This window comes from Geotrypetes seraphini, chromosome 2 (assembly GCF_902459505.1).
Source record: "Geotrypetes seraphini chromosome 2, aGeoSer1.1, whole genome shotgun sequence".
Classification (NCBI taxonomy): domain Eukaryota; kingdom Metazoa; phylum Chordata; class Amphibia; order Gymnophiona; family Dermophiidae; genus Geotrypetes; species Geotrypetes seraphini.
The window spans coordinates 232,852,368-232,869,703 of NC_047085.1; the positions used below are offsets into that span (position 1 = coordinate 232,852,368).

The 17,336-nt window shown below is 40.5% G+C and overlaps 1 protein-coding gene across 5 annotated transcripts in view; it reads right to left on the reverse strand.

Annotated features, from left to right (window-relative positions):
- Positions 1–17,336, reverse strand: part of LOC117355978 (putative RNA-binding protein Luc7-like 2) — a 258,392-nt gene that overhangs the window by 217,849 nt on the left and 23,207 nt on the right. For 3 of the 5 annotated variants that reach the window (XM_033935181.1, XM_033935182.1, XM_033935183.1), the window contains one exon: positions 15,216–15,310. In XM_033935181.1, the coding sequence (XP_033791072.1) occupies positions 15,216–15,310 (95 nt within the window). The other 2 variants (XM_033935184.1, XM_033935185.1) reach the window with 2 other exon arrangements.

Here is a 17,336-nt window from a genome sequence, read left to right on the forward strand (position 1 = left end):
TTTTTTAACAACCCCCTCCTCTATATAAAAAAAGATATTTTTAGTAATAATCCATGAGTCACACAATAAGGGTGCATCTAGGAAAAGGCAGCATCTTAAACACTGCAGTGAGCACTAGAACACCAACACACGCATTGTAAAACTAAACAAACCAGATCCTACACAGTCAATTGATCCTGTAGTCGATGCTAACAGAAAGCCATGTCCTTTTCATACACACAGAACACAGATACACCCTCGCCCAATATGGAATAATCACAAACTAAAAATAGAAATATGTAGACAAAAGTTAAACTGAACCAAGAAACCAGACTCTGCATACAATGCAACACCACAGAAACAGTGACACATGTCCCCTAATACTGTGCAAAATATAAAGACAGATGTAAATTTGAAAAAAACTTCTACATAAGTCACCACTTTACAAATTAACAAATATAAATAAAATAATGAGAAATATGAAAATACCATTTTATTGGACTAATCCATTTTTCAATTAGCTTTCAGAGGCCAAATCTTTCTTCAAGACAGTACAGTATACAGCTGTTATGGTATCCTGTCCTGACCTGAGGAAAGGGGTTTATTCCCTCCCAAAATTGCCTTATTTCCATTTCCTATTGATAAATTTTAATCAATACACTTACAATACCACTTGATTCTACGTAAAGCAACAAAAATATTTTTTTTCTACCTTTTGTCGTTTCTGCTTTAGTTGTCTTCTCTTCACTCTCTTCTTTCTATTCAGCATTTGTCCTCGCTCCCTTCCATACAACATCTGTCCTCTCTCTTTGCCCCTTCCACCCAGCCTCTACCCTCTCTCTACACCTTCCATCTACTGTCCACCCTATCTCTGCCCCTTGCATCCACTGTCCACCCTTTCTGCCTTTTCCATCCAGTGTCTGCCCTCTCTCTGTTCCATATGGTATCTTCCCTCTTTCTATGTCCCTTCAATAAACTCTATATCCTGTGCCCTTTCTCTCCTTTGTACATGATTTATTTCAGCTTCAGCCCCTCTCCATTTTTTGTCTCCACCCCTATGCTCTGGCATCTCTCTCTTCTCCTTTCCTTCCTTCCTTCCTTCCCACTCCACCCCATGGTCTGACATCTCTATCTCCTTCCCTTCTCTCCCCCCCTCTCCAGTATCTGCCTCCTGTCTTTCCCCTTTGGTCTAGGCCTCTCTCTTTCTCTCCGTCTTTCTTCTGTGAGGAGATCATGTTGATCTTGAACACTGAATAATTCTTCCACATTCTCCATATCACTGTACTGTAGTCTGGTCCAGCAGACTGCTTTGGCACTATTACCGGTACATGGGTAATAGTAAATTCATTATGCATCAGCTTTCTACACAGAATGCCACAAGTCTCTATTTCTTGTGCTGTGCTTACATCTGCCAGCGTCAGAAACTGGTGAGACAGATCCCTTGGCAATACTACACTTCGGAGCCCTTTGACCATTTGGTTCTGTATGGTTGCAGGCTTTAAAGCTCTGTTTACTGGAGGAGGCTGTCCAGCATACAAAGTTGCATCACTCTTAAGGATCTGATCAGAGATTACATTAGACAAGGTGGTATTTTTAGGCATGGAAAAACAGGACATGTTCTCCTCAATCTGCTCAGATGCCTTCAAATGCCCTTTAATATTCGTCTGATCTGGGCTAAATCTTGCCTCCTGAGCTGATCTTCAAAGGAGAGCCATATCGGCAGTGAGATCCGTTTTGGGCCACATGTTGTGCAGGGCTGGACTAAGGCAAGTTGTAAGCTTCCTTCCATCGCTGACCTATCTTCCATAAGTCAGCAACGGAAGGAAGCTTGCAACTTGCTGCTCTTGCTTGCTTCGGGCCTTCTTTGTTGCCGGGTCCTGTCTACTTTCGGAAACAGAAAGTAGGCAGGATCCGGCAGCAAAGAAAGCCCGAAGCAAGCAAGAGCAAGTTGTAAGCTGACTTGTCTCCTATAGCGAACCCATGCTCCGGGGCGTGTGCATGCCGACTTCCCTTCTCTTCCTCCCTCAGGACGTGACTTCCGGTTTCGGAGAGAAGCGGCATGCACATGTTAGAGCCCCGGAGCATGGATTCAAGTCGCTTGCTGGCGTTAAAAACTTAAAAAAAAAAAGTCAGGCTCCTGCGATTCAGGCTGTGCCGAGTCAGCCCGGTAAATCTCCAAGCCGGCGAGAGGGGTGTTTTGTTTTAATGTTGAGCAGAAGGCGGCAACAGCAGCAGGATTACGATCGAGATTACAGCCGGGCGCTCATCTAAATTAGCTGGGCGGAGCGCCCGGCTGAAAGGCCCTGGGGAGAACACTGTAGCTTCATGCATAGCAGTGAATGTCAAATAGCATCTCATAAGCTGACAATAATCGATGAAAAATACTAATTTTTGGCAGTCCAGCACAATTTTTTATACTAGTTTCATCGATGCTAGTATGAGCATCGTGCAAAAGCCCACTTAAAAATTTGCTCAAACTGGCCTTAAAACTTGTTGCAATTTGTCATGACAGATTTTGATCAGTTTATCAGCTGCTATATCTCCAGAGCAAAAGTAGATACAGACTTCAGATTTTTAGCATATATTATCCCTACACTGGATGCTGCATAGTCAAATTTGCAGCAATTCAGTATGAATAGCTGCATCAGAACATTCCTTCAAATTTTGTACCATTGACACAGCTGAAATTAATTTTCAGGGTCAATTAAAAAAAAAAAAAAATATGACTGAATCTTTATCTAACCAGTACCATCTGAAAGAGAAAATCTTACTCTACAAGATTTATATTTATTTGTTTTGCAAGGAGGCAACCCTTATTGAAATATAAATTTCCTTAAAAGTGTAGGATATTTTGTGTGCATGGCCCACGAAATACACATCACAAGGTTAGAAAATGTATATGAAACAGGTATTGCGTCGGTCCCCCAGTATTCCCATCGCCATAACCAATAGCCATGGGTGTGTTTCTCTTCCACAGGATCCCAAGCCTGTTTCTGGGATTCTTTTCATCTGACTAAGATGATGATGCAGGTAACACTGCCTCCAGCCTTTCTTTTAATGCAGTCTTGCAGGCAGAGCAAAGCTTTTGACTTGGTTTTATGTCATGTACTAGTTTCTTCTTCACCAGGGCAGAAACTTTATCTGCCATTTCAAGATCGACTGCTCTAATTCCTGTCTTTAAATTATGATTTATCTTGCGAAAGGGATTACAGAATTTCTACTGTAAAGGGTCATTATATTCAGAGAGGAAAAGAGCTTCACGATGAAGGCAAACTTGGAATGCTTGATCTAACTTTGCTCCTAAGCATCTGATCAGTAGCTTCTGCTCACGATCAGTAAAATCCTCAAATCTTTTCAATGCAGCCTTTTTTTGCATAAAAAATTACATGGCACTTTGATGAACCAGTATCTTGCCCAAGTTATATCCTCTTCAAAGTCTGACATCTATAACCTAAAAATCAAAGAACACAATCTGAGTCAGATATCTTGGCACAAGCTCAAAAATTTTAAAAATACTCGACTAAAGCGGAGCCAAAGCAATAAACAAATGGCTAAAATGATTGGCAATAGGTTTAAATAGGTCAGTGTTTCTCAAGTCCAAAAAGAGCCAAGGGGAAAAAAAAGAGGAACAAGTAGAGGAGTTCTTGACCTGCCATAGAGATCTGATTGGCTGCTTGACAGACAGGAGTCCCACAAGACAGTAACTGCTAGATTGGCTCCATCAGACCACGGATCTACAGGCCAATGCCTTGAGAGCACCTAATCAATAGTGATCATGAGTGGAGAAGAACCTGATTGCAGACTAGCCAATCTGCTTTAGACAAAACACTAGCAGGTTTCATGGCTAATCACTTCATATACAAGTAATGTCTTAGGAAAATCAGTGTTCTGGTTTTCATCTACTAACAGAGTGACAAAAAGTATGCATCTAGACTGGTCTAGAAGGATAAAAGTTTCTGACTTCCCCCCCCCCCCAACATTTGCATTTTTTCCTCTTATAACTCCTCAGTTTATCTCACATCTTCCAGAATACTGAAGATCTGCTTTTCCTCTTCTTAAACAAAAGAATTTGATTCATTTCCTTTCAAGGAAACAATATTCACCTTAAGGCAGCCATATATTCAGATATACTGTCTCTTGACTAATCTGAATAATTACTTAAATTTAACTATAAATTTGCTTAGTGGGTAAAGCTAAACCCACATGTCTGGAAGTATTTAACTTTCAATCACTCTTCTATTTGCTGTGATTCTCATCAGGAGTTCCATGTGCACCCTGGGACACACTTCAGATTCTTGCTTGACTATGGTACTAAATGGTTTCTAGTTTATTGAAAAGTTCACCCACTATTCAATATAACATTCCCTTTGAACACTCATTCATCACCTTACTATAATTCTCTTTACACAGACATGAAAATTTTTTATCTGCATTGCTTAAAACTTCCCATAATACTGTTGTAAAAATGCTTTACATCGACATGATAACTGGATTATCAGTCTTTTCAGAAACTACCATTTTGAGTCTATTCACTTCTTGGGTCCCCACCCTTTAATGCCCCCTGATCTCTGGGACTCTTTTTCCTCTCCAGGCTTCTATAGGTAACACCCTCAATCTGAGTGTTTCAATCCTCAGATACCTTTGTTAAATCCTTTTTTTTTTTTTTTTTTTTTGCAATATACAGGATTTCAGCTGTTAGGCCTTTCTTACCCTTTAACCAACTTAGACTTTCTAACCTTGACCTTAGTCCATCTTTATTACTGCAACTCCCAGAATAGATGTGTGAGTCTGTCTTTCTCTCCCTCTCTCTCCTTGGCCGCTTTCTGTTTGTCTGTCTTTCTTTCTTTCTCTCTCTCTTTCCTTGGCCACTGTCTGTCTGTCTTTCTTTCTCTCTTTTTCCTCGGCTGTCCACCACCACCCTTTGCCTGCTCCCCCTGTCCAGCAGCAGCCCTTCTCCCTTTGTTTTACATCTCCTGTGTCCAGCAGCAGCCCTTCTCCCTTTGTTTTACCTCCCCCCTGTCCAGCAGCACCTCTTCCCTGCTCCCCTGTCCAGCAATAGGCCTTCTCCCTTCCTTTTACCTCCCCCTGTCCAGCAGTAGGCCTTCTTCCTTCCTTTTACTTCCCCCCCTGTCCAGCAACACCCCTTACCTGATCCGCCTGTCCAGTAGTACCCCTTCTCCCCCTGTCCAGCATCTGCTAGCCAGGGCAAACTCGGGGCTATTGCTAGGCCGGCCCACCTCACATTATCAAAGTGGGCTGGCCTAGCAAATGCCCTGCGGCGGCTGCGTTTGCTGGTCTGGGGGTGAGAAGAGGCATCCCCGCAGTGCAGGAGTCAAACCACCACCGCTGCTGAACTCGCTGCACGTGCCGCAAGCCACCCCATGTGCGGTAAGGGTTTTATTATTAAAGATTACAATAAAAATAATGTTTTTTTCTTTGATCTTATTTACAAAGTGGTAGAATAAGAAATTATTAAACTAAAACTCCATTTCATAAAATAAAATCATATTTGTATACCACAAAACCTCTCAGTTCTATGTGGTTTAACAAACTAAAGAGACTGATCACAGTGATTTGCAGATCAATTCTCTGGAACTTCACAAATAAACTAGATTTCAACAATTGCCTAAAATGCATGCAAGACAAGGACAAGGAGAGAGATAATAATCTATGAAGATCAACATCCCAACTAGCAGCTTGATAAGACAAGAGCCGTTGCAGAAATATCTTGTATACACAACACACAAACAGAGGGAAAAACAAACAGTGCTTTAGCAAGCAGCAAACGATTAAAATTGGCAAATATAAACTAAGCTAAACTAAACCTTAGGTTTGTATACCACATCTCCACAATCGTAGAGCTTGGCACAGTTTACAGGGTTAAGATAGAAAGGAACTAACCCCCTCCTTTACTAATGCGTATTGTGGGTTTTAGCACCGGCAGCGACAGTAACTGCTCCGACGCTCATAGGAATTCATGAGCATCGGAGCAGTTACCACCGCTGCCGGCGCTATAACACGTGCTATGCGTTAGTAAAGGAAGGGCAAGTTATTGGGTGCTTAACCATGCAGAACCTTAAAACATATGGTTTCAAACTTAAATAGCACCCTTGCCTCAATTGGTAGCCAATGAAGTTCTTCATCTGCAGTTTATTTATTTGTTTTTAACTCCCAAGTTTGATGACTAAAAAACCACATAGGTTTAGTAGCACTATAGAAATAATAATTAATAATAGCAGTAGGAGGAGGAACAATTCTACAATAATGTATCCTATAGGAGCATCCAAATTATATGCGATATATTTTTACAAATTTATAAATGAACTCTGCTGCGAGGTTGATTTTGGGAATCTCACGCAGAGAACATATTACCCAGTGTTAAAGCAGTTGCACTGGCTTCCATCAGAGTCTGTATGGAACTGTTCCATTGAATTTTCAAACTCTGTGGGAGGTATACCAGCCGAGGAGGAATCTGAGGACTGAAGGTACTATGAGATTGATCTCTATATGAAGGAGAATACTGTTCAGTATGCTAAATCTAGAACAGTAATTATGTCCGTGGCGGGAGTAAAATTATGGAATTTTCTCCCTGGCATCCTGAGGACCTGTTCTGACAGGTTATAGTTTAGAAAAATGTTAAAGACTCAACTGTATTTGGAGGCTTTTCCCTAAAAAAAATTTTTATAGAGATATTTAATAAGAAACTTGAATTGTGATTATTGCACTATATTTAGTGAAAATTGACAACATATAATTTCCTCCAGTTCTTGACGCTGCCTTTAGTGGGTTAAGCTACTATGTGATTGTACTGTAATTGAAAGTATTTTCCATTTATGCTGTCTTTGAACTATTGTGAAGGTCTCATTTGTTAATCGCTTAGTTGTAGGCAGTCTAGACATTTTATTTTATAAATAAATATTCTTCTGTTTAACCTTTATAATATCTTAAAATAAGCAATATATTCATGTGGTAGTTATTAGCTGGACTATATCTTGCTGGAGTTCTGGAAAAAAAACAGATTAAGCTCTGTTTGAACTATTTTTGTTTCTGATATTGGTCAATAAAGTATGTCACAAAAACATTTTTAAAGTACATTACCAATAAATAGGAAAAAAATGAAGTGAAAAATGCAATCTCTGAACACACTAAACACTAACCAGCCCATGGTATGAGAAGTATAGCAGGCGCTGACAGCAGGAGCTTGGTGGAATATTTGCTATTACCACAGCTGTGAAAGAGAGATTAGGTCCTTACCTTGCTAATATCTTTTCTAGTAGCTAGGTGTATCATTCTGAACTGTAGGGTATTATTATTATTTTTTTTTATCTATCAAGTTTCAAATACAATTCACAAGAGAAAACCTTGTTACATGAAACACAGAGAAACAAATAGTTTTAGGGAAACAACTAATAAAATACGAAGGAAATAAAATTTTAAATACTTCCTTAGACCTTAATTGTGAGGAAGTGGACAAAACCATAATGTTGGAGACATTTAAGGTAACTTTCCAAAGGAAAAGCAATAATGTGAGTAATCTCTTCTTTACGTTCTATTTCCCAAAATTATTCCTTGATGATCTTCTACAAACTCCTTCAAATGGTCTGGAGAGAAAAAAGTATACTTAGGGCCTGTTTTACAAAGCCGCGCTAGCGGCAGCAGCGCAATAACAGCCCCGAAAGCCCATAGAGATTTAAAGGGCTTTGGGGCTGTTGCTGCTAGCGTGGCTTTGTATAAAACAGGCCCTTAGTTCCCAAATACCGGACCAAGCATTTACAAAGGCATGCCAAAAGAAAGGTAGCACCCAATTTAACATTCTCTTGTCTTAATGAAAGAAACATTTTTCTTTGTTCTTGTGTACGTGTAGATCTTGAAACATCTGGATAGACCCAAATTCTTTGGCCCCCCAGAAAGCCTTTGAGAATTTTTAAAATACAATTTTAAGATCATATTCAAGTCCTGCTCAAAGGGTTCCTTTTACTAAGGTGCGCTAGCGCTTTTAGCGTGCACAAATCCCGCGCTAAATGGAAAAAAAGCCAGCTCTATGGTGGCATTAGCGTCTAGCGCGCGCTAAAACTGCTATCACACCTTCGTAAAAGGAGCCCTAAGTGTGTTGCTCTCTCAGTAGTTTCAGTTATAGATTGTTCCAAAAGAGCAGAAACATTTCCAAAATCAATCTGGGTATCTTTTCCATTTATTTTTTCAGGATAACTGAGGAATTTTTTTATTTGGTAGGTAATAAATCTTGTTTGCTGGGAAAATAGTGTTAGAGGATATCTTTAAATTCTCAATCAGGTATCATTTGAAAAGGTCTATAGGCAATGTTCCAAGGGACTGTGGAAAATTCAAAAATTGAAGATTTAATCGTTGATTGAAGTTTTCCATTTGTTCCAATTTTCTATTTATTAAGGTATTATCTTTTATCATTGCTACTTTAAAGTGCTGTAAATGCTGAATATCCTCCTGCATTTGCTTGACACAGTCAGTACAATCCATTTTTACAGAGTGAACAGTTTTAGTTAGTTTAGCAGTTAAATTTGTTACCTTCTCTGTTGACTTCGTTACAGTACTCTCCAAACGCTGAAGAAGTGACCAGATATCACTCAAAGCAGCCTTCATCATATTCATTAGGGTTATCCCAAAAACCCGACTGGCTGGTGGACCTCCAGGACAAGGTTGGGAGCCACTGCTCTAGATAACATAACCGGATTCTCTTCATATCCAGCTTTCTCAGAATTCGGTTCTTTTTCTTTGACCTGTGGTTTGTAATGCTGGTAATCTGACCTCCTGATTGACATGGAAAATCAAAACAACCTTTGTTAAAGATAGACGGGACTGCACGCAACAAAACTCCTGTCTCCGTGTCTGTAGCTCTGAGACTCTTCTTGCTGATGTAATGGCCACGAGGAAGGCTGTTTCAACGGAAAGATCTATCAACGACACCTCTTGAATAGGTTCATACAGAGCCTGACTGAGACCATGCAAAACATAAATGGTTGTTTCACCAGCAGTCTGAATCTTAGAGCACCTGTCAGGAATCTATGTCTGGATGAGAAGCTGCGGTCTCGAGCCTCCAGCATCCAGGGTAGACACTTCTTTAACACGTCAGTCTGTGGATACCAATGTGAGAGTAACGCATGCTGGAGAGAACACATGGGCTCTCACCCAAAGCACCATATCTATTGTGGCCACCATGGACCCCAGGACTTGAAGATAGTCCCACACCGATGGAGCTGACTTGTCCAAGAGACAAAAAATCTGGTAAATAGACGGGACCGATAGCTGTGTTGAACAAGACTCCCAGGTACTCCAGGAATTGAGTCAGCATCAAATTGCTCTTTCAGTAATTAACAATCCAACCCAGATCCTCCAGGACTCAGACCACCCTATCCACTGTGTGCTGACCCTCGGACAACGAGGGGGCCCTGATCAGCCAGACATCCTGGTAGGGATGAACATACAGTCCCATCTTGTACTACCACAACCATCACTTTGGTGAAGGTGCAAGGAGGCAGGCAAAATAGTAGAGCTGAAAACTGGTAATAATTTTCCAGAACATGAAATCTGACAAACTTTCTGTGGTCTTGGAAAATAGGAATATGTAAGTAGGCCTCTGTCAGTTCTAGAGAGGCTAGGAACTGTCCCGGAGTCACCACCGCAATGACAGATCAAACTGTCTTCCATGAGAGAGCATGTAATTTTTGAACGCTGTATTTATGTAAGGTCCAGAATGGATCTCCAATCGTTGGAGCCTTTCTATGACACGACAAAGTATATGGAATATCTCCCTGAGCCCGAGTTTTCAGGTTTTAAGGCCTGAATATCAAGCAACCTTCTCACAGTAGCTTGTACCTTGTCTGGCTTTTTCGGACACCGTGTGGGAGAGTCCACAAACCAATCCATTTAGAGGCTGGGCAAATTCTAGCTTGTAGCCTGACTAAATAATGTCCAGAACAGTCAGACAAAATCTGAACCCAGGCCTGCAGAAATGCCAAGAGTCTGCCCCCGATTTGAAGAGGGAGCTCCCTCAGCCTGGTGTCATTGAAATTTCTTGGTGGACAGCACAGAATGTGGATTCCTGGTTATGTCTGGTCCGGAAAACCTCTGCCTATAGCCCTGGGAGAATCTTTGTGATGTGGAACTGGAATATTTGTGAGAGCGCCTGGAGCCATGAAAATTAGAGCGTCCCAAGAGGATCTGGGTCTATTATCAGGCAGGGTCTTGGGGCAATAGCCAACCCACCACACAGTTCATGAGATCATCCAGGCCTTTACCATATAACTGCCCTTAAAAGAGAGAGTCTAGAAAGAGTAGCTTTATTTTAATTCATTTATTAAATCTTACAAGTTAAACACTTGTTCTAGCAATACAGAATACATTCCAAAATAAATATTGAAAAGAAGGAAAATTATAAAACAGCTAGAAACAAAAATCTTTGGAATACATCTTTTCCTTAGACCACTATCAGTGAGAGAGAAAAACAACAATTTAAGGGAGTATTCTTCAAAGTATTGAGCCTCAGGAAAGGCTTAGACAGACTATTCCTCAGCTACTCTAAAGTTTTTTTCATCTGGAGCCACCAGTCAACTTCTTAAGGTCAAAAAAAAGACTTGAGATGTTCAGGGAAGAAAAAAACATTTTATAGTCAAATATCTGACAACACATTTGTAGGGATAAGCTAACAGGAAAGTAGCACCCAATGCTCTTGTCTCATCTCGCATTAGAAGAAATTCTTTGTCTCTCCTGAGTGGACTTCATCACGTCTGGATATATTTTCTATCCACAAAAGGGAACTGCTCTCACCAGAACAAGCAAGGATATCAGGAGATGAATAAACTGTATTTTTCAGGTCTTCTGACCGCCTCACCTTCCCTGTCACCACAGATTACAACCACCAGGACCCTTCAGGCAAATTAAGGAAGACATGCAGTCCGGTTCTAATCCCAGCATATCTCCACGGAACCGAAGCAGCCTGCGCTCTACCCCTTTGCGGACAAACCAGGGGAGAGATGGCTCCCAATCCCGAAGACCCGATCCAATCTGCAGGCTGTCCAGAGGGCTTACTGAAGTTTAAGCTTACAGAGCACCCTTCAGAAGCAGACAATCTTTAAGGAAAAGTCTGCAATCTCCCGCCGAAGGAACACTCTCAGAGTGAATCCACAGCACTTGGGCAATACCCGCAGCACCAAACTAAATAAAAGATTAGGAATTGAGAAATAAAAATCACAAGCAGAAGAAACTAGCTCTCAGCAAGGCTGCAGAAACATACTGAGCTTCAAGGGAAGTGTCCACACAGGTGACCTCACAGAGGGGGGTTGGTTTTATTTCTAAGTTCTGCAGCCAAGGCTGGAATAGATATACAACCCAAGCTTCCGGAATCTTCCAAAATCCCTGTTAAATCTTGTGGTACAACATCGATACTTTGAATCGTTAATGTGTTTTCAGAGGGACTATTCTTTCCCTTAGGAGATGTTAAGAAATTAGCTTTATTAATAGGTGGAATTGATTCTGATGGATAATTCAAATTCTCTATAAGAAATTTCTTGAAAACTTCAATTGGTGACAAAAGTGGAATCTTTTAACAATTCAAAATCTTCAAATTTAAGCATCTATTGAAATTTTCTATCTGTTCAATCTTCCTTCGAAGAAAATTCTAATCTTTTATAATTGTTGAAATATAATCTTTCAATCTATCTGATTCAGACTGAATTTTTTAGAAACATTCTTGTTTAACTTTTTCTATATTCAAAGTAAAGGCATCTACTTTAGAAACAAGTACCTCCATATCATTTGAAATCTTTCTGACCTTCACATCCAGGACCTTTATTGCTTCAAGGAGTGTTTCCAGTGTAATTTCTGGTTTTTCCGCTGCAATACAGCCTTCTCATAGCTCTTCCCAGCTAGAACTCCTTCAGATGAGCGTTCTTGTGAGTTGGGCTCTGGGGTCTTCTTCTCACGTCTGGGACTCGACTCCACACTCCTTATCCCCGCAGGGCAAGGAGGCACGGCCAACATCAGGGGCAAGAGTGAAACTTGATCCAACAAGTCGAGCGCTCGTCTCCGCCATAGATCCTGCCCTCCAATTTTGCTTCTGAGTGCCGGCAACAAATTGCAGGAAAGTTGGCTGGATTGGGGGAAGATGAGAACGCAGGTGACATTGCCACTCTCACTGCTCCTTTCCTTTTGGAATGAGGCATCGTTCGACTTATAAGAACAAAGGTAAAAATAACATTTTAAAGAGAACGCGGAGCTCACAGGATGCTGTCAATGTCCGTCCGCCGCAAGAGTAGCTTTAGAGGTGGAATCACCATCTGATCCAGAGCATTCTATGAACAAAAATTGCATAAGCCGACGCTTTACCCAGGACACATATAAAATCGTATATAGCGTCAGCTACAGAATCCACACCAGATAAAAGTAGCACAAGAGGAGGGTCCTCTCCCTCACTCTACAAAGTGTGCAGTCTGGACAGACAAGAACATATAGCAAAGGACACCGCCAAGGCAGCTTTGACTGCCAAAGCCACTGCCTCGAAAAATCCCTTCAAAACAACATCTACTCAGCAGTCCTGCATATCCTTGCATACCACATAGCTTTCACTTGGAAGGGAGGTGCACTTAGTAACCTGTGCAACCAAGAAAATCTACTGTAGGCTGATTTAAAAGTTGCTGACACTTCTATACCTTAGGATACAGCCTGGACAGCTGCTACTTTGAAAGGCCCTATGAAGAATCTCACTGCTCCAAAATCAACACATTAATGTCTGGATGCCAGGGAAACGCAGACGATTGAACCTTCATTCCACACATGAGGGAGAAGGATTTAGATGTCGCTAACTGCGTGTACAAATTCAGCTCATGCAGGGACTCTGAAATTAGAACCAGTAAGGCAGAAGACTGAAATACTCAGAACTGCAAGATTGGATCCTATTTTGCCTCTAGATTCTGGGAACAAAATGCCAGCGTACGTTCTCTTGTCCATGCAACGGGCTGAGCATGCATAGACAATGAAGAAACTGTAAAATTATCCTCATCATCGGTATCCCCTGCAAACAGGTCTCCCGAGTCCCAAACAGCAGCAGACTGAGAAGCAGATGTGCCCCAAGAGGCTATGCCTTGATGAGCCAGAGGTTTCAATAATGGTGAAAGAAAGACAGGAGGGTTTAAGAGGAAAGCAGAGTAAAAGACTCAAATTTTCCCTGTCTTCTCAGCAGCCTTTAGTTACAAGGAAAAAACACAATTTGAAGTGTCTGTATGCAAATGCTAGAAGCCTAAAAAATAAAATAGGAGACTTAAGAGTACATAGCACTGGTGTGGAATCAAGATCTTGCATCTTCCGAACATCTGACTGGGGATGGCTTGCGTCTATCATGAAACATCTCTCCCGTGTGACTCACTCGGTGATCTTGCAGGAACAGCATTACAAATTTTTGTTGTACCTTTATATTTCCCCCTACAAGGCCTATGTGGCGGGATTTGCCTCTCATGCCTGCTGTCCGAAGTGCTAATCAATGCCAGCTGGGTTACTTCATATGCTTTGGTCTTGTGATCGCCTGCAGACTTTCTGGTCGTTTGTGGGGCTGTATCTTCAGACGATCATGAAAAAGAGACTTCCCCTGCGGGCAGATGATATGCTTTACCCCAAAATTTCCTCTCTGGGATTATCTAAGGGTAACTCTTTGTTATTTCAGAAAGCCTCTTTGTTGGCCAGGAAATTTATTCTTCTGCTCTAGCGGCAGGCTGAGGTGCCTACCATTACAATGTGGAGAAATGAAATGTTCACTTTGTTGAAATTTGAATATTTGGATGTCAAACACTGTGGTCCTGGTCGTTGGAGAAAATTCAGGGTTATTTGGGCTCCGGTTTGGGAGGTCTTGGTTTGACTTTGTTGGATACTGTTGACTCCGTGAAGAAACCACGCGGTAGACTTTCATGTCACATTGGTTTGCTGAATGTCAGTTATTCTCACCTTGTTGTATTTTTGCATTGTATTTTTCTAATATAAATAACATTTAAAATTAAAAATAAATAAATAAGAGTACATAGCACTGAATGATGACTTAGTGGAAGGAGGACACTGTATTACCTGGGTACAAATTATATCGTAAGGATAGAGTAGATCAATTTGAAGGCTACATCAAAATATACCCACAAAATAACCTATTCAACCCCCTCACCCCCGAACTGCCCTGTGGGCTGTGACAGTCCTACTCACAGACCAGAAGTTGGGAAGGAGTGCTGCAGCCTGCCTCGGCTCCTCTAAGGGTAACTGGAAACTAGAGAAGACCTCTATCAACAAGAAAGCAGCCTCTTCTGAATCCTCAGTTGCAAATCAAGCCACTGCCAGACTGAGCTTCAACCCTTGAGGCCAGGATCCAAAAGCCACTAGGAGGGGGAACGAAAATGCAGTGCAGCAGACTCAAAACTTCTGATTTTCTACAAGCAAGTCTGCTTGCAAGGCTGTATGCATCGGGGCTCCGTGGATGACGTCACCCATATGTGAGAATAGGCTGCCTACTTGTCCTGGGATAATGCGAGAACTCGCCGAAAAACCGTTAAAAACTCACAAAAACAAGACCAAGCAGATCAAGAGAGAGAGCAGAAAGGAGGAGATGCTGAAATCAGTGATCAATATCTCCTGCAATGGACTCACGGGAGCAGATGGAAGACCCTTAGTTCAGCATACCATCCCTATTGAACTGGAAGCATTTTTACACTAATCATAAATCATCGACATAATACTAAAATGTACTTTTTCTTAATTTTAAAAAACACCCCAACATCCTCAATACTTTTAAATTTGATTTGCTGCTTTAAATGTAATTTCTTGAATGCCTTTAACCTCTTCTTTTTCTAATACCTGGCTTTCTTATTGTTACTGGGTCTCTTTCCCTATGGATACAATTCCAAAGACGGAAACAAAAACTGAAAAACCTTGCACTTCAGTTTGATAGGGGAAGGGTAAAGTAGACATTTTTTGGTCAACTTCCTGCTACTTCCAAAAGTAAAAATTTCTACTGAAAAAAACTTTTATAAGCAAGACTTATATTAAGAGCACTGTGATACATTTGCATATAAACTCATCTCTGCACATTATATAGAACCAATTAGTTCTAGCATGTTACAAGTCAGTAGGAGAAGGTGGAGAGGTCACCTCAGCATTGTCTCTTGGCCATATCTTACAAGTATAGAATATAATACAAGTTATGAAAGAATAAAAGCAACTGCCTGGCTACGTACGGTTCCAGAGAGGATGTCATGAGGGCAGCAATTGAGCAGGTGGCTCTTACACACTCTCTCATCGCTAAATTTGATCCGCTGACGTGTAGTGTCTCCTGCAACATAAAAATTAACAACAATCCAGGTTAAACAAACTGAGATCATCATTTTCACCTGGCCTACATTTACTAGTCTATATTCTTTTCTGGGGGGCGAAAAACAGTGTTTACAGTTTTACGCCAACATTTAATCTCCTCCCCAATAAAGAAAATGGCAGTGCATATTTACTACAGAATGTATCATTATGCTTTGAAATATGATTATGATATGCTGCTTGGGATAATATAATTATATAATTCCATGTATAAATGTACTTAATGTTTCAACTAATTATTACAAAGTTAATTATTTTTAATTATTATAAAGCAGCACACAATGTTTACTGCTATAACAGCTTATTTTTCCTATTAATTTAGGTGCTGTATAGCTCTCTAGTCTTGATCCATATAAATAAAAATTTTGTTTGTAATAAAAGTTTAAAAAAAGGCAATAAAACTTGCAAATGTTTAAGAATACACACTGCGAGTCCCCACTGCACCCCGCCGACATTTCTTCCACTATATTGTTCTTGGGTGCATAGTGTATTCCCTCGCTGCTGAGGGGGTTAGAGGGTAGAAGAGTGGGTTTATAAGCGTACAAAACCTGCAAGAAGGTACTTACACCAGTCAAACATATGTTGCATAAAGGCAATGTCAATATCAGAAATAAGTGCCTCACACACAGCATAACTTATGGGCTTCATGATGGAAGGACTGGGAAAATGTTTAATTCCATGCCATCTTCCTGGCCGATGGTTGTACTCCCTGCAGCATTCTCACCATATATTGAAGACCTTCCAGACATCAAGTTAAATACTCCACCAGGGAACAAGGGGCAGATTTTACAAAGGCAAACTAAGACCAAGAAAAAAACTTTCCTAAAATGTTGCCAACTGGAATAATTTGAGTCACTTTGTTACCAAACACAAAATCTATGGGACTGATATTAAGGAGGTGGTTAGATTCTCTGTAGTATTATTTTTGTGTAACTTCAATTCAGTCCACCAAAAGCCAAATGCTGCATCATACAGACAGTCAAAAATGCCTATGTATTTATTCAAAAACTTCTTTAATCATCTTTTCAAGTTGATACAAATTCTACCATTGTAAAGGCAAAATTGATCAGACACCCAAGATTTCCTTCATAAGATATAGTTTTACATCTTGTGATACTTTTATTCTCTTTAATTTTTCATCACATACCAGGAAGCAGTGTTCCTGATAAAGGTCATGATGTACAGATCATCTTTCAAAAATTTGCAAGATAGAAAATAACCAGAGAAAAGGCATTAAAATTGAATATTTAGATTTTGTGTTTGCTGTACAAGTTCCTGAACTAGACCAGTCTGCAACATATGAAGAAAACATTTTTCTTCAGAGTTAGTTCTCCTTTAAATTCTGAAATATAAATAGTTCAGGCTACAAAGCGCAAAGGTTATTTTCTTGGTTAGAGAACTCACAACTGTGACATGGAACTTGTCACTAATCCTTCACAGGAAAGAAGGCCACGCATCACTGTTTTATTCTGGAACGCTGCAGAAATTGACATTTCCTGAAAAATTTAGATGGAAAACGGTTTGCCTTACTCCATAAGTGACTGTGTTCATTAAGGGATTGTAACAAAGACCTACATGAAAAATATTCCAAAAGAACAAGGGTCACGCAGACCTGTTCATCTTTATCAAAGGAAAACCTATTGCTGAATTTCTGGCAACTGCTCTGGCACTAACTCCCCACCCCCCCCTTGTTTTAAAATTAAGATTCCTCTCCCCCTGGACAAAGAATGGGGAAAAAGGCTTAGTATATCAGACCCCAAGATAAGTAAAACTAGCTAAATTATTAAATATCTTATGCAACATACACCTGAAAACTGTAGACCATAGCTAGCTCTCATGCTACTATTTTTTTTAAATTGTGGAGTTACAAGGTTTTACCCCCAAAACTAAAAAAGCCCTCAATTGAACTATGCTCTAATGACCAGAAAACTGCTGGCAAAATCATTTTTAAAGACTGCCATTAGCCACTGGAATTGCATTGCCCTGGG